The sequence below is a fragment of the Macrotis lagotis genome, chromosome 1, assembly GCF_037893015.1.
Source record: "Macrotis lagotis isolate mMagLag1 chromosome 1, bilby.v1.9.chrom.fasta, whole genome shotgun sequence".
Classification (NCBI taxonomy): Eukaryota; Metazoa; Chordata; class Mammalia; order Peramelemorphia; family Peramelidae; genus Macrotis; species Macrotis lagotis.
Window position 1 is genome coordinate 572,777,465 of NC_133658.1, and position 24,323 is coordinate 572,801,787.

At 37.8% G+C, this 24,323-nt stretch overlaps 1 protein-coding gene across 2 annotated transcripts in view; it reads left to right on the forward strand.

Moving 5' to 3' along the window:
• Nucleotides 1-10: 10 nt before the first annotated feature.
• The window catches only part of CFAP91 (cilia and flagella associated protein 91), a 118,815-nt gene continuing 94,502 nt past the window's right edge, over nucleotides 11-24,323 (forward strand). For both annotated transcript variants that reach the window (XM_074214587.1, XM_074214588.1), the window contains exon 1: nucleotides 11-326. In XM_074214587.1, the coding sequence (XP_074070688.1) occupies nucleotides 209-326 (118 nt within the window). In that variant the 5' untranslated portion in view covers nucleotides 11-208. The remainder of the gene's footprint in view (nucleotides 327-24,323) is intronic.

Consider the following 24,323-nt stretch of genomic DNA (forward strand, 5'->3'; position numbering starts at 1 on the left):
GTGGCGGCGGCGGAGGGCGGAGGCCGGCGGGCCGCCGGGGCGTGGCCGGGGCTCCGACCGCGCCGGGAGCGCGCCTCAGCGAGAGCGAGCGGAAGAGCCGCCTCCGGGCCGCCCACTGCGCCTGCGCGGCCGTTTCCATGGCGAAGCGACTCCACACTCCCCAGCCCCAGTCCCACCGTGCTCGCTTGCGGGCACAAAGGCCGAAGCCATGAGTCAAACGGAGACTTCCGAGCAGCCCCCTCCTCCTCCGCAGCAGCCTCGCTTCCGGCTGAAGCCGGGGCTCCGCGGCACCGTCGCTAGTGGGCGACCGTACGACTACCTGTACGGTAAGGATGGCACCCACGCGCTACCGCCTCCCGCCAGCCCCAAGGTGGGCGGGAATTCCGTTTTCCGGGAGAGGGAGAGGAGGCCGGAGGCGGTGAGAGCCGGCCTGGAGTGTCGCGTCTACGCAGGCACTATTCGGGATCGCGCGCCCCGGCGAGGAACGGTCGGAGCGCTCCCCTGGCCTTACCTGCCCTCGGCTTCCCACTGCGCAGGCGCAGACTTTGGAGCGCCAAGTGCCCGGGGACCTTCGGGGCCGCGGCAACTCGTGTTCAGTGAAACGAACCTTTATTAAGCGCTTACTATATGTGTGTGGCACCAAGTGCCAGGGAGGCGGGTGCAAAGACAAAAAACACTGCGCGCCCAGGTCGCTCAAGTTCTCCCGGGGTGGGAGGGGCATCATGGCCATCAATAAGGTGCCAGTCACTGAGCAGACTGCAGGAAGCCAGAGAGCTACAGAGAATGCGAGGGAAGCAAACCCAGAACCCAGGGCCCAGCCCTCAAGCAGCCTGTACAGACAAGGTGTATGCAGGTTACACACAGGAGATAACCTCAGAAGAAAGGGGCACTGGTGAAGGGGAGCAGGAACGCCTGCCATAGGAGAGAAAGTGGGATTCTGACTGAACAAGGGGATGCACATAGCTATCTATCCATCTATCCATCCATCCATCTATCCATCTGTCCATCATCTATCCATCTATCCATCCATCTATCCATCTATCCATCATCTATCCATCTATCCATCCATCTATCCATCTATCCATCATCTATCCATCTATCCATCTATCATCTATCTATCCATCTATCCATCTATCCATCATCTATCCATCTATCTATCATCTATCCATCTATCCATCATCTATCCATCTGTCCATCTATCATCTATCTATCCATCTATCATCTATCCATCTATCCATCATCCATCCGTCTATCCATCATCTATCCATCTATCCATCCATCTATCCATCTATCCATCATCTATCCATCTATCCATCTATCATCTATCTATCCATCTATCCATCTATCCATCATCTATCCATCTATCTATCATCTATCCATCTATCTATAATCTATCTATCCATCTATCATCTATCCATCTATCCATCATCCATCCATCTATCCATCTATCCATCATCTATCCATCTATCCATCCATCTATCCATCATCTATCCATCTGTCCATATATCATCTATCTATCCATCTATCCATCATCTATCCATCTATCCATCCATCTATCCATCATCTATCCATCTATCTATCATCTATCTATCCATCTATCCATCATCTATCCATCTATCCATCATCTATCCATCCATCTATCCATCTATCTATCATCTATCTATCCATCTATCCATCATCTATCCATCTATCCATCTATCTATCAATCCATCCATCTATCCATCTATCTATCATCTATCCATCTATCCATCTATCCATCATCTATCCATCTATCCATCATCTATCCATCATCTATCCATCTGTCCATCTATCCTATCTATCATCTATCTATCCATCTATCATCTATCCATCTATCCATCTATCTATCATCTATCTATCCATCTATCCATCATCTATCCATCTATCCATCTATCTATCTGCATATTCTGGTCCTTGAATACATACATACACACACACACACACACACACACACACACACACACACACTTCCTGATAGTGAATGCAATTTCTCTTTGGGAAATCAGTGTATTTATATGTATACATGTATACATACATATATAAAACACATAATATAATAATATATAAATTAGGTATATATGTGTACATATATAATAATATAAATATATAACATATAAATATTATATATATATATGTATAAATATACTGATTCCCCAAAGAGAAGGTACATTCACTATCAGGAAGTGTTTCTTATAAAAGGTAGGCGAGCTAATAGCCTTGAAAATAATGAGATGGGCTGGGGGTGTATTGCTTAAGAAAGTCAGGTAACATAGGAGCAGGAGAACTGACATACCATTTCAAATCATAGGATCCTAAGTTTAGAACTGGAAGAGACCTTAAAGGTCAAGTTCAACCTTTAAAACTGTGGCCCACCAAAATTGAGCAATTTGCCCAGTGTCACACAACTATTAAAATTTGTGGTCCATCAACCCTGAACTGTGTGTCCAATTGTCTTTTGGCTGTTTTCAACTGGATGTTCTATTGACATGTCACTCTCTGTATTCCAAACATAACTCATTATATTTTGGCTTTCTGTCAATATCATGACCATTTTTCTAGTCACTAAGATTCACGTTGGAATAAGCTTCAACTCTTTTTTTCTCCCTTATCCCATATTTATTCATTTGCAAGGATCTTTGGTTGTTTTCAGTGACATTTGTTCCAAAACGTTATCTTAAATTATAGCTGAAATTTTTTATTATGTGGTATAAATGTACATATATCTATATATTAACTCATGTTCTCATTGTTCAGCATTTACAAAATATGTGGTGAAAGTATTGTTTTGCCTATTTTGTAGATGAAGCATAGAGAGAAATGATTTGCTTGGAGTCAGAACCAGGTTTTGAACCTCTTGTGTCCAAGTCTAGTACTCATTTTCTTATTCTTTGTCCCCAGTAGACTTTCATCTTTTCTCTCTATGTAATCCACCTCTAAGATCTCACAAGCTCTCATTGGTTCATTTGATTATTGTCTCTAAGCAGATGACTCTATTTCCATCTACACTTCTCACTGTCTCTCTCTGTCTCTGTCTGTCTCTCTCTGTCTCTGTCTCTGTCTCTGTCTCTGTCTCTCTCTCTCTCTCTCTCTCTCACACACACACACACACACACACACACACACACACACACACACACACACACACTTCCTTACTTTCCTGAATTCCAGGTCTTTATTACCAATTGTTTATTGAATATTTCCAACTCAATGACCTGTAGACATTTACAACTCAACATGTCTAAAATGTAACTCATTATTTTTCCTGAAAAAACTCACCCTTCTTTATAATTTTCTATCAAGATCATTACCATCCTTTTAGTCACTCAAGTTCACTTTGAATTAATCCTTAACTCTTCCATTTTTCCTCATCTCCCATCCCATATTTAATTATTTGCCAAGTTGTAGATTCACATACTACTGCAGCTCGTACATCAGACATCTCTCCATTTACATGGTTTTTATCCTAGTTTCAGACCCTGGGTTATTGCAATAGCCTCCAAATTCTTCCTGACAGGTTTCTCTCTTCTCCAGTCCATTCCCTACATAGTAACTGTCAAGTTGATATTCCAAAAGCACAGGTCTAATCAGATCGTAATCCTGCTTATTGAACTCCAATAGTTTCTTCTTGATTTTTAGAATAAAATTGAGTTTCTCTGGAAATGTAAAGCCATTCACAATCGAGCTATAGTTTATGTTTCCAGGCTTTTTAAAAAAATTCATTTAGTAGCAGGCATATTACCTTCCTGCTGGTTGTTCCCAATGTACAACATTCTATTTCTCATCTGTAGGTCTTCACTGCATGCTTGAAATGCAGTATCATTCTATGTCTCAGAATTCCTGTCTTCTTTTAAGGTCCAACAATAAATGCCACTCCTATACATGAGACCTTTCCAACTCTACGCTTTTCTCCTATTCCCCTCTCCTTAATGTTAGTGTCTTTCATTCCCAATTTTTTAAAACATTTTTGTATTTATATATGAGTACATGTTAATTTCTTCAGTAAAATATAAGGACTTGTTTCATTTTTTTAAATTTGTCCATGGGGTCCACAATAGTTTAGGAAAAGTTTAATAATTGCTTGTTGAATTGAATAACATAAATTTGTCAATCTCTTGCTACAAAAACATAAAACTTTGTCAATCTCTCACTATAAAAACATAAAACTTCGCACATAGCTGATTGTAAAACTTTTTATTTTCAGTTCTGAATCTTCTCCCTTCCTCCTTACCCTCCCCATCCATTTAAAAGGCAAGATATATGATACTCATGATGTAATTGAAGTCATACAAAGCAACTTCCCACATTAATCATGTTGCCAAAAAAAGAAAAAGAAAGAAAGAAAAGTAAAGAAAGTGAAAGAAAATACACTTAGAGTTTGGCAGTTCTTTCCCTGGAGGTAGAAGCATTTTGCATTTTAAGTCCTTGCAAATTATTGTGGATTATTGTATTGATTAGTATAGCTAAATCTTTCACAATTGATTATCATTACAATATTACTGTTACTATGTATGATGTTTTATTTTGTTTTGCTTTACATCAGCTCACATATGTTTTCCCAGGTTTTTCTGAAATCATTCCCATTATTTCTTGCAGCATAATAACATTCCATCACAATCATATACTACAACTTGTTAAACCATTCCCCAGTTGATGGTGGCTGTTCAGTTAAGTCATGTCCAACTCTTCCTGACTATTTGGGGTTTTCTTGGCAAAGATACTGGAGTCATTTGCCATCTCCTTCTCCAGCTCATTTTACAGTTGAGGAAATTGAGAGAAATGTTAAGTAACTTGCCTAAGATCATGTAGCTACTAGGTATCTGAGACTAGATTTGAATTTAGGTCTTCCTGACTCCAGACTTGATCTTTTATCCACTGTGCCACTTACGTTCCCTAGCTGACCCAATTGATGGGCATCACCTCGATTTTCACTTCTTTGCCAACACCAAAAGAGAGCTATAGATAAATTTTTACACATAGGTAATTTTTCTTTGATTTCTTTGGGATATGGACCTAGTAGTGGTATCATTGGGTCAAAGAATATGAAGAATAGTTTTATAGTCCTTTGGGCATAGTTCCAAATTTTTCTTTAGAAAGGTTGGACCAGTTCACAACTCTTTCAACAGTGTATTAGAGTTTCTACTTTTCCACATCTCCTTAAACATTTGCCACTTTCCTGTGACTATTGATGGTTTTGATTTCTTATTCTGAAATCTGCCTCTTATTCTTTGAACATTTATCATGGGAAACAGTTGGAGGACAAATGGTCTGGATACATAGAACAGCAGAATTACTGGAAAAGAGTTTTGAAAGTGTTGATGGATTACAAGGACAAAGTCACAGAAATGTCCTTGAAATTATCTCATTCTAGGAAGAGGGCTAGTTAGAAAAAGCTGGGGAACCCATAGTTCACTTAAAACTTCAGTTCTTAAATATCCCTTGTTGTTTATCTAAATCTTTACCTGATATACTATTAACAACAAGCTAAAGAATCTTTAAAAACTGATGAAAAGAGGATGTAGGGAAATGTACACCTGAGAATTATAATTTTCAGTGTGAATAGGATAAACTCACCTACTAAATAGGAATGGAGAATAGAATGGATTAGAAATTAGAATCTGACTGTAGGTTATTTTTAAGAAACATTTAAAAATGAGAGATAACAGAATAAAAATAAAGTACTGGAATAGAATTTATTATGCCCCAAGTAATGCAAAAGAAGTAGGGATAGCAATCAAGATCTCAGACAAGAGTTAAAGCTAGAATAAATTTAATTAGAAGAGATAAACTGGGAAGCTATATTATGTTAAGGCTCATAGATAGTAAGATAGTATCAGTACTAAACTTTTATGCAACAAATGTAAGAACTTCCAGATTTTTAAAGGAGAAACTTAATTATAGAAATAAATAGGAAAACTATTAATAGTGGGCAACTTTAATCTTACCCTCTCAGAATTAGATAAATATAACAAAAACAAATAAGAAATCAAAGAGATAAATAAAACCTTAGAGATGCTAGATATCTGGATAAGCTAAATAATCTGGAGAAAATTGAATAAGAATAAAAAGGAATATACCTTTTTCTCAGCATTAAATAGTACCTTTACAAAAATAACTATAAGTGCATAAAAGTTATATATATATATATATATATAAATTATATATAAATGCAGAAAATCAGAATTATAAAATGCATTTTCAGATCACAGTGCAATAAAAATTATATTTAATAAGGGACCATAGAAACAGATTAAAATTAATTGATGACTATAATAACCTAATATTAATATAAAATATTAAAGAATTGAATTAAATAACAAGTTACAAAAATAATAAATAATTTTATTAAAGAGAATGGTAATAATGAAACAACGTATTAAAAATCTATGGGATGCAACAAAAGCAGTGACCATAGGAAGATTTGTATATCCAAATGCTTATATTAGTAAAATAGAGAAAAGGCATATTAATAGTGTATACAATTTTTTTTTAGGTTTTTGCAAGGCAAATGATGTTAAGTGGCTTGCCCAAGGTCACACAGCTAGGTAATTATTAAGTGTCTGAGACCGGATTTGAACCCAGGTACTCGGACTCCAAGGCTGGTGCTTTATCCACTACGCCACCTAGCCACCCTAGCTAGGTAGTTATTAAAGTATCTGAAGCTGGATTTGAACTCAGGTCCTCCTGACTCCAGGGTTGATGCTCTATCCACTGCACCACCTGGCTGCCCCTTTATGCCTTTTTTTAAAAACAATTTTTATTATAAGGTATAGTTTTAAGGGGCAAAGCAAACACCATTTGTTTGTTTGTTTGTTTTTGCAAGGCAGTGGGGTTAAGTGGCTTGCCCAAGACTACACAGCTAGGTAGTTATTAAGTGTCTGAGGTTGGAATTGAACTCAGGTCCTCCTGACTCCAGGGCTGGTGCTCTATCCACTGCGCCACCTAGCCGCCCCTATTTTCTTTAATAAAAAGTTTTATTAAGGAAAAAAAGAAAGTACTTCATATATTGTTTGGTTGGGTAGAAAGAGTATTTTTAAAGGTACATATAATATTTTTATCCTAATATAATAAAGATGTGGTCTATTAAAAATAAACCAGTTTTATAAAAAGAATTTGAGCATGGTATCAATAAACTTCCTAAGAAAAAAACATTCAGATAGATATTTTCAAATGAAATCATATCAAACATTTAAAAATCAACTAGTTCCAATATTAGATAAATTATTTGGAATAGGCAAAGAAGAAATCTTTTTTTGTTCTTGAAACAATGGACTTAAGTGACTTTCCCAAGGTCACACAACTAGTAAGTAACATATAGCTGAAGTCAGATTTAAACTCAAGTCTTCCTGACTCTAGGGCTGGTGGAGTGCTGCTTTGCTTTGCTGTCCCTCAAACTTTTTTTTAAATTTTTATTAAAGATATTATTTGAATTTTACGATCCCCCCCCCCCAATCTTGCTTCCCTTCCCCGACAGAAAGTACTCTGTCAGTCTTTACTTTGTTTCCATGTTGTACCTTGACCAAATTGGGTGTGATGAGAGAGAAATCATATCCTTAAAGAAGAGAAGTCTAAGAGGTAACAAGATCAGACAATAAGATATCTGTTTTTTTCTAAATTAAAGCGAATAGTCCTTGCACTTTGTTCAAACTCCACAGCTCCTTATCTGGATACAGATGGCATTCTCCTTTGCAGACAGCTCAAAATTGTTCCCGATTGTTGCCCTGATGGAATGAGCAAGTCCTTCAAGATTGAACATCACTCCCATGTTGCTGTTAGGGTGTAAAGTGTTTTTCTGGTTCTGCTCATCTCACTCAGCATCAGTTCATGCAAATCCCTCCAGGCTTCCCTGAAATCCTGTCCCTCCTGGTTTCTATGACATACATATACCACAGTTTGGTAAGCCATTCCCCAATTGAAGGACATTTACTTGATTTCCAATTCTTTGCCACCACAAACAGGGCTGCTATAAATATTTTTGTACAAGTGATATTCTTACCCTTTTTCATCATCTCTTCAGGATATAGACCCAGTAGTGGTATTGCTGGGTCAAAGGGTATGCACATTTTTGTTGCTCTTTGGGCATAGTTGCAAATAGCTCTCCAGAAGGGTTGGTTGAGTTCACAGCTCCACCAACAGTGTAATAGTGTCCCAGATTTCCCACAACCCTTCCAACAATGATCATTTTCCTTCCTGGTCATACTGGCCAATCTGAGAGGTGTGAGGTGGTACCTCAGAGAAGCTTTAATTTGCATTTCTCTAATAATTAATGATTTAGAGCATTTTTTCATATGGCTATGGATTACTTTGATCTCCTCCTCTGTAAATTGCCTTTGCATATCCTTTGACCATTTGTCAATTGGGGAATGGCTATTTGTTTTAAAAATGTGACTCAGTTCTCTGTATATTTTAGAAATGAGTCCTTTGTCAGAATCATTAGTTGTAAAGATTGTTTCCCAATTTACTACATTTTTTTTGATCTTGGGTACATTGGTTTTATCTGTGCAAAAGCTTTTTAATTTAATGTAATTGAAATCATCTAATTGGATTTTGGTGATGTTCTCCCACTCTTCCTTAGTCATAAACTGCTCCCCTTTCCATAGATCTGACAGGTAGAGTAGTCCCTGATCTTCTAATTTGCTTATAGTATTGTTTTTTATGTCTATGTCCTGTAACCATTTGGATCTTATCTTGGTAAAGGGTGTGAGGTGTTGGTCTAATTTAAGTTTCTTCCATACTAACTTTCAATTATCCCAGCAATTTTTATCAAAGAGGGAGTTTTTATCCCAATGGCCAGACTCTTTGGGTTTATCAAACAGCAGATTACTATAATCGTCTCCTGCTTTTACACCTAGTCTATTCCACTGGTCCACCACTCTATTTCTTAGCCAATACCAAACAGTTTTGATGACTGATGCTTTATAATGTAATTTTAGATCAGGTAGGGCTAAGCCACCTTCTTTTATACTTTTTTTTCTTTAAGCTCCTGGCAATTCTTGACTTTTTATTTCTCCATATGAATTTAGTTACAATTTTTTCTAACTCATTAAAGTAATTTTTTGGAATTTTGATTGGTAGGGCACTAAACAGTTTAGTTTTGGTAGAATTGTCATTTTTTATTATATTAGCTCTACCCATCCATGAGCAGTTGATATTTGCCCAGTTATTTAAATCTGATTTAATTTGTGTGAGAAGTGTTTTATAATTGTTTTCAAAAAGATTCTGAGTCTGTCTTGGCAAATAGACTCCCAAATATTTTATATTGTCTGAGATTACTTTGAATGGGATTTCTCTTTCTAGTTCTTCCTGTTGTATCTTGCTAGACACATATAGAAAAGTTGAGGATTTATGAGGGTTTATTTTATAACCTGCAACTTTGCTAAAATTGCTAATTGTTTCCAGTAGTTTTTTGGGTGATTTCTTGGAATTCTCTAGGTTGACCATCATGTCATCTATGAAGAGTGAGAGTTTTGTCTCTTCCTTCCCAATACTGATTCCTTCAATTTCTTTTTCTTCTCTAATTGCTGATGCTAACATTTCTAATATAATATTGAATAGTAGTGATGATAATGGGCACCCTTTTTTTACCCCTGATCTTATTGGGAATGCCTCTAGCCTCTCCCCATTGAATATAATGCCTGTTGATGGTTTCAAATAGACACTGCTAATTATTTTAAGGAACAGTCCATTTATTCCTACACTCTCTAGTGTTTTTAATAGGAATGGATGCTGTATTTTGTCAAAAACTTTTTCAGCATCTATTGATATGATCATATTTCTGATAGGTTTGTTGTTGATATAATTGAGTATACTAACAGTGTTTTCCTAATATTTAACCAACCTTGCATTCCTGGAATAAATCCTACTTGATCATAATGTATTATCCTAGTGATGACTTGTTGTAGTCGTTTTGCTAAGATTTTATTTAGGATTTTTGCATCTATATTCATCAGGGAAACAGGTCTATAATTTTCTTTCTTTGTTTTAACTCTTCCTGGTTTAGGTAACGGTACCATATTGGTTTCATAGAAAGAGTTAGGCAGAGTTCCATCTTTCCCTATTTTTCCAAAGAGTTTATATAGGATTGGAACCAATTGTTCCTTAAATGTTTGGTAGAATTCACTTGTGAATCCATCAGGCCCTGGAGATTTTTTTTTAGGGAGTTCAGTAATGGCTTGTTGAATTTCTTTTTCTGAGATAGGGTTGTTTAGGTATTTAATCTTTTCTTCATTTAACCTGGGCAACTTATATTTTTGTAAATATTCATCCATTTCACTTAGATTATCAAATTTATTGGCACAGAGTTGGGCAAAATAATTTCGAATTATTACTTTAATTACTCCTCTTTGGTGGTGAGTTCACCTTTTCATTTATGATACTAGCAATTTGGTTTTCTTCTTTCTTTTTTTTTAATCAAATTGACCAGAGGTTTATCAATTTTATTGTTTTTTTCATACTACCAACTTTGGTTTCATTTATTAATTCAATAGTTTTTTTGCTTTCGATTTTATTAATTTCTCCTTTAATTTTTAGAATTTTTAATTTGATATTTAATTGGGGATTTTTGATTTGTTCTTTCTCTAATTTTTTTAGTTGCATGTTTAGTTCATTGATTTCCTCTTTTTCCAATTTATTCATGTAAGCATTTAAAGCTATAATATATCCCCTGAGAGTTGCTTTGAATGAATCCCATAGGTTTTGGTATGTTGTTTCCTTATTATCATTATCTAGGATAAAATGGTTAATTCTTTCTATAATTTGTTTTTTGGTCCATTCATTTTTTAAAATGAGGTAATTCAGTTTCCAACTTGTTCTGAATCTATATCTCCTTGGCACAGTATTGCATATGACTTTTATTGCATTGTAATCTGAGGAAGATGTATTCACTATTTCTGCCTTTCTGCAGCTGATCATTAGGTTTTTATGTCCTAGTACATGGTCAATTTTTGTATAAGTTCCATGTACTGCAGAGAAAAAGGTATATTTCTTTCTTTCCCCGTTCAATTTCCTCCATAAGTCTACCATATCTAATTTTTCTAACAATCTATTTACCTCCTTAACTTCTTTCTTCTTTATTTTATAATTCGATTTATCTAGATCTGATAGGGGAAGGTTGAGGTCTCCTACTAGTAGAGTTTTGCAGTCTATGTCTTCCTGTAGTTCTTTCAGCTTCTCCTCTAAGAATTTGGGTGCTGTCCCACTGGGTGCATATATATATTCAATATTGAAATGACTTTATTATTTATGGTACCTCTTAGGAGGATAAAGTTTCCTTCCTTATCTTTTTTTTTTAATTTTTAAATTTATTTTTTTATTTTCATTTTGTACAAATGTTTTTTTACATTAATAAAATATTTTTGTTTACAAGTAAACAAAATACCCCTCCCCCCATGAATACAGATAGACTTGCTTGGGTGAAAAAAGTAAAGGGGAGAGAAAAAAAATTAACATTAAAAAAATAATAGTAATAATTATAGGTTTGGCCAGGTGGCGCGATGGACGAAGCACCAGCCCTGGAGCCATGAGCACCTGAGCCCATATCCAGCATCGTAGACCCAACAATCACCCAGCTGTGTGACATGCAAGCCACCCAATCCCCACTGCCCTGCAAAAACCAAAATAAGAGGGGGGAAAAAAAGAAAAAAAAAGAAAAAGAGAAAAAAGAGAAAAAGACCCCAAATAAAAATAAAATAAAATAGTAATAATAGTAGGGGTGGCTGGGTAGCAGACAGAGCATTTGCCCTTGAGCCAGGAGCACCTGGGTCCAAATCCGGCCCCAGACACCCAAAGATCACCCTGCTATGTGGCCCCAGGCAGGCCACCCAGCCCCACTTGACCTGCACCCTCCCCCAAATAATAATAACAAATAAATGTGCTTCAGTCTTTGTTCCAACACCAACAACTCTGTCATGGGTGGATCACAGTCTTTAGGATAAGTCCATCACACAAGGTATTTCCATATTTTTCCAACATTGCCATTGCTGATCACAACTCCCTCCTTTCTTATTTCTCCACTACCATGTACTATATTTTCTCTCTCCTTTCACTCCAACTCTGCTGTAGGGTCGATGAGTGGGGCAGCAGACAGATCCCTGGTCCTGGGGCTAAGAAGCACTGAGCCCTCATACCACCCCTTAGGCCCAGAATCCACCTGGCCCTATGGTCCTGGGCAGGCCTTCCAATCCCAGCCCCTTGCAAGAAGCAAAAAAGAAAATGTATTATATCTGACCACTCTCCCCCCATAGTCCATCCTCTCTTCCTTTATTCACATCCCCACCCCTTCCCCCTGCTCCCCCCCTCCTTCTTACTCCAGATGCTTATACACCATTGAGTATATATGCTGTTTCCTCTCCTAGTCACCTCTGATGAGAGCAAAGGTTCCCTCATTCCCCCTTGCCTCCCCCCTTCCATATCATTGCAATAGCTCATTGTAATAAAAAAATCTTATTGAGTGAAATATCTTGGCCTATTCCCCCCTCTCCTTTTTCTTTCTCCCATTCCATTTCCCTTTTTTCCCTATTGACTCCATTTTTGCACCATATTTTATCTTCGAATTCAGCTTTCTCCTGTGCTTCAACTATAAAAGCTCCCTCTCCCTGCTCTATTACCTGAGAAGGTTCATATGGGTATTATCAGTGTCATTTTTCTATGCAGTAATACATGCAGTTCATCATCATTAAGTCCCTCATAATTCCCCCCTCTCCTCCAATCTCCATGTTTCACCTGAGTCCTGTTTCTGAAGATCAAACCTTCTGTTTAGCTCTGGCCATTCCAAAAGGAACCTTTGAAATTCCTCTGGATCATTGAAAGTCCATCTTTTTCCCTGGAAGAGGACATTCAGCCTTGCTGGGTAGTTCATTCTTGGCTGCATTCTAAGCTCTTTGGCCTTCCGGTATATTGTATTCCAAGCCCTACGTGTTTCCAATGTAGTTGCTGCTAAGTCCTGTGTGATCCTGACTGCAGCTCCACGATGTTTGAACTATGGCCTTCTGGCTGCTTGTAATATTTTCTCTTTGACTTGGGAGTTCTGGAACTTGGCTATAATATTCCTAGGGGTTGGTTTTTTGGGATCTCTTTCTCGGGGGGATCGGTGGATTCTCTCCATTTCTATTTTGCCCTCTGCTTCTAGAATATCAGGGCAATTTTCCTGTAGTAATTCTTTGAAAATGATGTCAAGGCTCTTTTCCTGATCATGACTTCCAGGTGTTCCAATAATTTTTAAATTATCTTTCCTAAGTCTGTTTTCCATATCAGTTGTTTTTTCAATGAGATATTTCACATTTTCTTCTAATTTTTCATTCTTTTGGTTTTGAAGTATTGATTCCTGATTTCTGGTAAATTCATCAATCTCCCTGAATTCTATTCTTTGTCTGAAGGATTTGTTCTCCTCAGAGAGTTTTCTTATCTCTTTTTCCATCTGGCCAATTTTGCTTTTTAAAGCATTCTTCTCCTCAATAACTTTTTGAACTGTTTTATCCATTTGACCTAAGCTGGTTTTTAGCATGCTATTTTCTTCAGCATTTTTTTGGATTTCCTTGACTAAGCTGCTGACTTCATTTTCATGTTTTTCCTGCATCTCTCTCCTTTCTTTTCCCAGTTTTTCTTCCAACTCCCTCATTTGATTTTCAAAGTCTTTTTTGAGCTCTGTCATAGCCTGAGCCCAATTTCTGTTTTTCTTGGAGTCTTTAGATGTAGGAGCTTGTGCTTCCTCATCTTCAGACTGAGTATTTTGATCCTTCTTGGGCTCATTTGCAAAATATTTCTCAATATTCTTCCTTTTGTTTCTCTGCTTGCTCATTTTCCCAGCCTGGGCCTTGTTTTGGGGTGCTTCCTGAGCTTTTGGGGCACTCCCACAAGGGTCTCAGTGTGTGAGGCTCTGTCCTCCCTCCTGGTCTGTGAGTGACCATAAGCACCTCCCTCTGCCATGGGGCTGAGGTGGGGGGTCCTAGACTGCGATCAAAATCTGAATATGGTCAGAGCCCCAAAGTCCTGTTCCAGAGGCAGAGGACAGAGCTCAGCGGTCTCTCTTCACTCCCCTCCCTCAGCTCAATGGGCTCATGCCCTGGGGGCTCCTGCTTACAGGCTCCACCTGCTTCTGTTTCCGGATCTGGGCTGGGGTGGCCGTGCTGCTCTTTGTGTGGCCTGAGGGCTGGGCTCCACTTGCTCGCTTTGGCAGAGGTCCTATGTTGTTCCCCCACTTTGTGCCCAGTGCTCCTCGGGGTGCAGCTCGGGAGACTACCCCGCTGCTGTGAGCCGTGGCTCCCAGCGCTCTGGGTTGCCTCCAGGATGCTGAAGTTCCTTCACTCTGGCGGGCCACCCCTCTGGCAGGCCACCTCTCCGACCCCAGGGAGCAGAGCCTTTCTGCTCTTTTCCAGGTTACCTTGAGTAGGAGAACTGCCTCACTGGGTCCCTTTGTGGGTTCTGTCCCTGGAAAGTTTAGTTAGAGTCCTTAGTTTTTGAGTTTTATCAGAGAGCTCCTAAGACTCGAGCCCTTCTTGTTGCCATCTTCGCTCTGCCCCGAATACCCTTCCTTATCTTTTTTTTAACACTATCTATTTTTGCTGCTGCTTTGTCTGAGATAAGTTTTGCTACCCCTTCTTTTTTTTACTTTAGCTGAAGTAAAATATATTTTTCTCCAACCTTTTACTTTTACTCTATATGGATCTCTCTGCTTCAAATGAGTTTCTTGTAAGCAGCATATTGTAGGATTCTGGTTTTTAATCCGCTCTATTTGCTTACATTTTAAGGGAGAGTTCATCCCATTGACATTCAAGGTTATGATTACAAATTCTTTATTGCCCTCCATGCTATCTTCCCTCTGTTTCTATTTTTCCCCCTTACCCCCCTTATCCATATTCCCCAGTATTTTGTTTCTGAATACCACCCCCTTCAGTGTGTTTGCCCTCCTATATCACACCCTCCCCTTTCTTTTCCCCTTTCCCTTTTTCCCTTTTCCCTTCCCTTCCTTTTGCTATTTCCCCTTTTCCCCCCACTCCCCTTCCCTTTCTCCATCCCTCCCTCCCCTTTTCCCCTTTTAATACTTGAAAGGTTAGATGTTTTGTAAGTTAACTGAGTATGTGTAGGTTGACTTTAAGCCAAGTCTGATGAGAAAAAGATTCAGGTGTTTCTCCTCTGCTCCCTTCTTCCCCTCTATTACCATAGGTTGTTTTGTACCTCTTAGTGTAATGAGATTTACCCCATTCAATCCCGTCCCTCCTCCAGTCTCTTTCCTGTCCCCCTTTTTAAGGAGGTAGTGTTGTTTAGATCATTCTAAGTCATAGAAAAATTCTGAGTGTCTGTCCCTTCTAGTTCAGTATATCGAACAGAGTCAAAGTTTCTGAGAGTTATTAGAGTCTTTCTCCCAAGTGGGGTTAAAGCCAGTTACATCCCATTGTATAGCAGTCTCATGAATAGGTCATGAATGTCCATCATTTCTGGCTAGGTGTATTCTCTCTGTTAGAGTTACAATTCTCAAGATTTATGAGAATCTTTTTTCCCCCATGCTGGGATATAGCCAGTTTCAGCTTACTGGATTGCATATTTTTCCCTTTTACCGCCCCCCCCCCTTTTTATGTGTCTCTTGAACCTCCTGTTTGATGTCCAAATTTTCTGTTTAGCTCTTGTCTTTTCATCAGGAATTTTTGGAATTCTTCCATCTGGTTAAATGTCCATCTTTTTTCCTGGAAGAGAAGGCTCAGCTTTGCGGGAAAGTAGATTCTTGGCTGCATTCCAAGCTCCCTTGCTCTTCGAAATATCTCGTTCCAGGCCCTTCGATCCCTTAATGTTGATGCAGCCAGGTCCTGCGTGATCCTTACTGTGGCTCCTTGACATTTAAATTGTTTCTTTCTGGCTGCTTGCAGGATTTTCTCTTTTATCTGATAGTTCTGGAGTTTGGCCACAACATTCCTTGGTGATTTCATTTTAGGATCTTTTTCTGGTGGGGATTGATGTACTCTTTCAATAACTACTTTGCCCTCTGATTCCATGATATCAGGGCAGTTTTCCATCACTAGATCCTGTAATATTAAGTCCAGGCTTTTTTTCTCTTCAATGTTTTCAGGAAGTCCTATAATTTTCAGCTTGCCCCTTCTCGATCTGTTCTTGAGGTCAGTACTTTTGTTGATGAGGTATTTTACATTTGCTTCTATTTTTTTCTTTTTTTTAAATTTTGTTTAACTGACTCTTGCTGTCTCATGGAGTCATTAGTTTCCGTAGACTCCATTCTTTTTTGGGGGGAGGAGTTTTCTTCATTAACTTTTTGCAACTCCTTTTCCAATTGGTCAATTCTACTTTTGAAAGAGCTTTCCATTTGACCAGTTGAGGTTTTGAGAGAATTAATTTCTTTTTGCATTTGCTCATTTGAGGATCTGAGAGATTTATTCTCATTTTTTATTGGTCCAATTGATGATCTGCGAGATTACTCTCCTTTTGTATTTGTCCAGTTGTACTTTCTAAGGTTTTTTTTTTTTTTTGTTGCAAGGTAGTAATTGTCTCTCCCAAATTTTTAAGCTCCTTCGTTATTTCTTCAAGGGAGTCTTTCTGTGCTGGAGACCAGATTGTATTCTCCTCAGAGGTTCCAGGTCTCTCTGAGTTAGGGTCTTTCCCTTCCAAGAATTTTTCTATGGATCCACCTTTCCGCTGACCCTTCTTCATTTTACTAAGACCTTGAGTTGAGGGGGCTGTTTCACCAGGGCTTGGGATCGCTAAAGGCATTACCCATTGAGTGCAATTTCTCTGGATGGCCAGTAGGAGGTGCTGGTTGCTTTCTCAGGAGTGTCTGTGACCTTGACTGAGGCCTTCATCCTTTGCTTTAAGGGAGGGGTTGGAGCTATTGAATTCTTTTGCCTTCAATCAATGGTGGGCTTTACCCTGGCCTGAGGTCATTCCTCAGCTGGGCTGGTTCTTCTGCTCACACACCTGGGCCTGAGGCAGAAGTAGTTTGCATTTGTTTGTTTGGGAGGAGGTCTGAGTTGTAATGGGACCAGAGGAGCCCAGGGATGGTGTGCAGAGCTCTCCTGCACCAGAACTCTTCCCCCAGCCCTGTCCGCAAGCTCCCGGGGGACAGCTCCAACACCAGCACCTCTGCTCCCCAGTTGACTGAAGCCCCCGCTGTCTAGCCCCACCACTGATCCAGCAGGTCCGGCTCTCAGGCCCTCACACTTCAGGCTCCAATCCAGCTGTTAATCTGGCTGATCAGGGCTGATCCTCCCTCTGAGCCCAGACTCACCTGCCTGAATTTGGCCAAAGCTGCAGCCAGAGACAAATCCCGAGGTAGATGTTCTTTTTCCTGGCTTTTCTTTCTGGGTTTTGTGGGTCAGATTTCTTTTAAGAGGTTTGTTTTATTTGATAGATAGGGAAGAGATCAGGAGACTTTAGAACTGTGCCTGTCTTCTCTCCGCCATCTTGGCTGGTAGTCCTCCTCAGACTTTTTTTTTTTATTGAAACAATTATGGTGCTGATACCTAAAGGAGGAAGAGCAAAAACAGAGACAGAAAATTACAGACCAATTAGTGAATATGGATGTAAAAATCCTAATTAAAATATTAGCCAAGTGATTACAACAATATATCATAAATTGGCAATTAAATGGAATTTATACTAGGACCTCAAGGATAGTTTAATAAGTAAAGCTATTTGTATGATTTATTATATGTATAAAAAAGATACAAGAATCATTTTATTATATTCAATAGGTGCAGAAATTTTTTTTTGATAAAACAACACTCATTCAAAAGCATAGCACCAGCTTCTTCTTAATGCCATTTTGTAGATTTCCATTGCACCATGAGAGCCAGGTGGAGGAAAAAGCAAATGTGTAGGCTGAAACACAAAAGGAGAAAGATGAGGCAGAGGTCCAAGTAACCAGATGGTGCCGACCACAGGCCACAGGAGCAGAGATGGAACGACCCTTGGTGACATTCTCAGGAACGCAGAATCCTTGAGGAGACAGACATCATCTGCCCTACGAAAGACTCTACAAGCTCTACCATCTGATAAAGGACTCTATTTGACATACCTCCCTGGCAAAAAAGGATATACCATCTTTTAATGCAGATCCCGCCTCCCTGCCTCGTGATTGTGTGCTATAGGACTCTTGTCATTCTGGACTGGTTGTTTTCCTTGTGGCTAAGTGTAGCATACCTGTATAATAAATCTTCAAAACTTTGTTTGAAAAAAAAACAAAACAAAACAAAAAGCATAGGACTAAATTATTTTTCCTTAAAATGATAAGTATCTACCTAAAATAATCAGCAAGCATTATTTGTACTAGGGATAAGTTAGAATCCTTTACAGTAATATCAGGATGTCTATTACCACCAATATTATAATATTGTATTAGAAATGTTAGCAGCAATAATGAGAAGAAAAAGCAATGGAAGGAATCAGAATGGGCTATGAGGTAATAAAACTTACTCTTTGTAGATGATGTGATGATATATATTTGGAAAAATTCCTCAGATTTAACTGAAAAGTTAGTAGCAAAGTAGCAGGAAATAAAGTGAAACTATATAAATGGTTAACATTTCTATATATCACCACAAAACTCTGCGAGGATAGTAGGAGATACCCCATTTAAAATAATTGTAGATTGTATAAAATGCCTGGGAATATATCTACCAAGACAAATCCAGGAACTACCTGAACATAATTATAAAACACTTTTTATAGAAAAAATGTCAGAATTAAGTAATTGTATTATAATTATTAATTTTACAGGGTAGTCAATGCCAATATAATAGTAAAATGACAATTCTACTTAAACTAATATACTTATTTAATTAAACTTCAAAAAAATTTGTTGAGTTAGAAAAAATAACAAAATTCATTTGGAAGATCAAAAAGTGAGAATATCAAAGTAATTAATAAAAAATGTAAAGGAAGGTGTAGCAATATCAGATCCTAGACTATATTATAACGCAGTAGTTATTAAAACTCTGAAACTAACTTAGAAGTAGAAAAGTGGGTCAGTGGAACAGAGTAGACATACAATACACAGTAGTAAATTATTATTGTCATCCTGTATTTGACAAATGTAAAGATTTAAGCTTTTTGGAATAATATACATTACTGAGTAAAAATTGTTGAGAAAACTGAAAAGCCATCTGGCTGAAACTGAGATTAGATCAATATCTTACACATTTACCAAGATACGGTCAAAATGGATTCATGACTAGATATAAAGGGAAATAGTATAAAAAAACTAGAAAAAACCAGTACATATTACTTATCAAACTTATGGATAAGAGAAGAATTTATGAATAAACAAAAGATAGAAAGCATTTTGAGATGTGGTGGATAATTTTAATTACATTAAATTAAAAAGGGGTTGTACAAATAAAACCTATGTAGCCAAGACTAGAAGGAAGGCAGAAAATTGGGAGGGATATTTATAGATATTTTCTTGGATAAAGGTTGAATATCTTAAAAATATTGAGAACTTTGTCAAATTTGTAAGAATATGATTCCTTCTCCATTTGATAAATGGTCAAAAGATATGAACGAAGTTTTTCAATGAAATAAAAACTACATATAGTCATATAAACTGCTTTAAATCATTATTGATTAAATTAAATAATTAAAAAATAAATTAGATAAATAATTTCAAAAATAGTTAAATTAGATAAATTAAAAAATCTCATACCTATCAAATAAACTAAAATGATAGAAGGGATAAGTGAAAAATGTTGCAAGGAATGTGGAAAAATTGAGACATTGATACACTGTTGCTGGAACTGAACTGAGTTATGTCTGTCTATACCTTTTGACCCAGCAATATCACTATTAAGTGTTTTCCAAGGTGTTTACAAAAAAAAGAAAAAGAACCTATATGAACTAATATTTTATAGAAACTCTGTTGTGGCAAACAGAAACAGAGGATCTTTGCCATCAATTGGGGAATGGCTAAACAAATTATATGTAATTTTGTTGGAATACTACTGTGCTATAAGAAATAAAGAGCTGGTCGATTTTAGAAAAACATGGAAAACCTTGCATGAAATAAAAGTGAAGTGATCAGAACAAGAGAACATTATATGTTACATACAGTAACAACAATGTTGTTTGAAGAATCGTTGTGAACAGCCAACTTATTCTGGGTACTATAAATACATCAATTTAAGAACCTTTGAAGCAAGATGATATCCATCTTCAGAGAAAGAATTAATAAATAGAAGTATGCATAATATGTTGGTGGCCATCCCAGACAACAACTGCTTATTCCATACCTAGAAACCTAATTACTCATGGGCAAGCTTAATAATTAGATACCAGAGACTCTTGAATAAATCCTTAGAGAACTCAACCAAGGTGGGAATTCAGAGATCTGAGAGGGGTCTTGAAGTGTATATCCTGGACCCTCAGGGAACACAATGGGTCCACATTGGTACCAAATTCAAAGAACTTAGTCCAGGGGCTGTCCGTGGATGTCCTCCTTCCAATCCCTCTTCTGACACAAATATAATCTTGGAAAATATCAATCTGGATAGGTGATAAAGTGCAGCATTTATTCAGGGTAAAGAAGTTGCAGTTCACAACCATACTCTGCCTTATTCAGACAGGGATGCCCATCTAGGGAGGAAAGGGATTCTTATAGGGCGTAGTTGTGGGACAGAGCCAGAGGGTGTATAGTCTGGACACACATAGAACAGCCAAATTGTTAGAGAAGAGTATTAAAGGTGTTGCAGGATTACAAGAACCAGGTCAGAGAACTGTCCTTGGAACTCTCTCTCTCTCTCTCTCTGTCTCTCTCTCTCTCTCTCTCTCTGTCTCTCTCTCTGTCTCTCTCTGTCTCTCTCTCTGTCTCTGTCTCTCTCGGTCTCTCTCTTTCTCTGTCTCTCTCTCTGTCTCTGTCTCTCTCGGTCTCTCTCTCTCTTTCTCTGTCTCTCTCTGTCTCTCTCTCTGTCTCTGTCTCTGTCTCTCTCTCTCTCTCTCTCTCTCTCTCTCTCTCTCTCTCTCTCTCTCTCCAGGAACAGAGGTGGTTAGAAACTGTCAGGGTATGTGCAGGTTGTGTGGGTTAAAAATCCACTTAAAAAAATACTCCTCTGAGCAAAAAAAAAGTTTATTTTGGCTGTTTTCCAGAAAAGGGCACACACCAAGTTTTCCAAAGGTTCAAGGAGCTTCCCTGAGGTGACAGTCAAGCAAGATTATATGGCCTAGCATGATTCCCCCCACCCCCACCTCAGCGCCCTCTCTTCCAACCTGATTGGTTAAGGTTTTCAGAGTTACAATCTTTACAAGCAAAATCTACCTGGTAACAAAAGAGAAGAATAAAATGTTTTCATAGAATATTACCTCACCATCCAGATGGTGAGGATATCAGAAGAAGGTTTCTAATGGCCTTTTGTTGTTTATCTAAATGAATTAAAGTCTTGAGTATGCAAGGTCTTCTAAGAAACTCTACTATCTTCTTAGTTTAGTACTTATCATCAAACAAGAGAAGGCAGTTCTCCCCGTCTATCATCAAATAGGTGGTTAACTAAGAATGCAAGGTCTCTTCTCTGGAAGTATTCCACTATTTCCCTTCCTAACAGAATCAGGAGAGTGTCTGACTGGGAATGCAAGGCCTCTCTCCCTCTTCTAAGAATAGTCTAAGAGTAATAGTCTGTCTTTGTTTGAATGATTTTTAACCCTGAGAGGACTTCACTAGGAATATTAACTCTTAGGAGGAAATATTCTACTCAAGGTGGTCATGGGGTCAGTTAGAAAGTGCTGATAATAGGTGCCTAAAGTTTCCTAGGGATGGACAAGTGTGAGATATTGATCTGTACCTTATTTCTGCCAGACTGCTTTCTGGTTTTCCAGCAGTTTTTATCAAATAATGATTTTTGCCATAGTAGCTTAGACTTTCAGATTTATCAGAGACTATGTTACTTTGGTCATTTACTTGTTAATTATGTACCTAATCTATTCCATTAACCAACTACTCTGTTTCAGAAAGTCTAATTATTCTTAAATTATCTGTCCTCTATCAGTTTTCCAAGTCAGTTGTTTTTCTAATGAGATAGTTCATATTTTTTTCCAATTTTTCATTCATTGTTTTTTGATGCCCCATGGAGTCATTAGCTTCCACTTAGCTCATTCTAATTTTTAGGAAATTGTTTTGTACCTCTTTTTGCCATTTGGTTCATTCTGTTTTTTTAAGGTTTTATTTTCTTTAGTATATTTTTGTGCTTCTTACTGAGCTTTTGCCACAATTTTCTTCCATCAGTCTCTTTTCTTTTTCTTTTTGGAAGTAATCAGGGTTAAGTGATTTATGCAAGGACCCAGAGCTGGTGTCTGAGAGTGGATTAAACTCAAGTCCTCCTGACTCCAGAGCCAGTGCTCTACTGTGCTAACGTGTACCTCATTTCTTACTCCAGTTTTTTTTCTCTTCCACTTTTATTTCTCTCTTTAGCTTTTCTAGGAATTCTTGTTGGGATTGTGTGAAGTTTTCAGATTCTTTTCTTTGAGCCTTTGCTTGTAGGTTTTTTGACATTGTCCTCTGCTTCTGAGATTGTGTCTTGATTTTCTCTGTAGCCATATGGTCAAGTTATTTTTTTTTGTTGCTCATTTTCCCAACTTATTTCTTGACTTTTAACTTTATTAAAGTAAGGCTTTGAATACACACCTGGTGGTTGTGACACTGTTTCAAGCTTCAGGTTTTTTTGCACTATTCTTTTCACAGCTAGGTCTGGGGATCTATATCATTTTGGTGATCCAAGGGTGTAAGATCTAGGGAGAGTCTCTGTATTTCTAGTCTGTGCTCTGGTCTTTACCCAGGAAGGGCCCCTGTTCCCTTAAGAACACAAGTGTTCCTTTCTGATCTGGACCTGCAAAAGGCTAATGAAGTTGCCAAACAATTCCCACTGGCAGCATAGGGGTCCCCTGGAGTCTCTTCCTCATCAGTTGCCCCCCTTTCCTATTTCTGGGTTCTGGATGTGTACAGTTTTGGATCTTAAGTGCACCCACATAGGCAGGCTTTAAGATTTACAAAATCCTTTCCCTCAATACAATCTTGTAATTTAGGTAGCTAAATAATATTGCCAATTAGTTAAGTGACTTGTTGCAGATATAAATCTAGCAGCTGGCAGAGCAGGAGTCCATTTCCATAACCATAGATTCTACCAAGTGGTAGAATTAGACAGGTGCCCACTGAACATCAATAATCATAACCCCTTGGGGAAAACAGTATGACTGACAAAACTCTATAGCTCAAGAGATTATGCTAATTGATATTCAGTGGACACCTGTCTAATTCTACCACTTGGCAGAATCTGTAGTTGATCAGTTACTAAATGTTGGAACCACTTCTTTCTTTTGCGATCTCTCTGGGATCCAAATTATATTGCTAACCTTCCAGTTGTTCATAGACTATGTTTTGGCTAAACTTTCCTCATATGTTCTTTGCAAATCCTTGCCTGCATGCCAACTCATGGTTAATTGTTTAGCTGGTGATTAGGTCTAGAGGCTATTGTGAATTTGGCATCATTTGTTCTAACAATATGGACCTTTCAACTTTAGAAGTTAATTTGGAAGTAAGATTATCTGATAGATTCAGTACAAGAGAAATAGAATGCATTTAATACAGTTGACTATTTTCTCTTTCTCATTCTTTTTAATCCATTACTTTACCCTTTGTAAAGTCATCATCAGTCTTATTGCATCACTAACTGGCATAACCCAACTTGAAAAAAAGTCTTGTAAGATGCTTCCCAATTATTTTTTCTTATGTAATATTTTATTATCACTTGATTTACTACAGTTCGGGGTTTTTCTATTTTCTTTAATCAAAAATTATTCTACTATTAAAAGTTATCCTTTTTTCCTCTTCTACAAAAGTCTCTTACTTTTTTTTTATTTTTTTATGAAAGATTTTGAGTTTTACAATTTTTCCCTCACTCTTGCTTCCCTCCCCCATCCCCCACAGAAGGCATTCTGTTAGTGTTTACATTGGTTCCATGTTATACATTGATCTCAGTTGAATGACTGATGACAGAGAAATCATATCCATAGGGGAGAAAAAAAGTATGAGATAGTAAAATTACATAATAATATAATGCTTTTTTTTCTAAAAGTCTCTCTTACTATTATTGTAGGAGTCATTGTACCTCTATGAATGTGATCACTGCAACTAGATTGCTTTTCTTTGAACTCCTTTGCTACTTTCTTAGAGTCTTATACTTCTCATTAGCCAGTTTATTAGATGTAACTTTGTATTACAGTTATTTTTTCATATTTGCATATTTTGTATTTGTAAATGAATTCCAAATTCCTGGATAAAGGGATTGTTGGGCCTTTTTATCTTTTGCAACTTCCTTGTATATAGATAACTA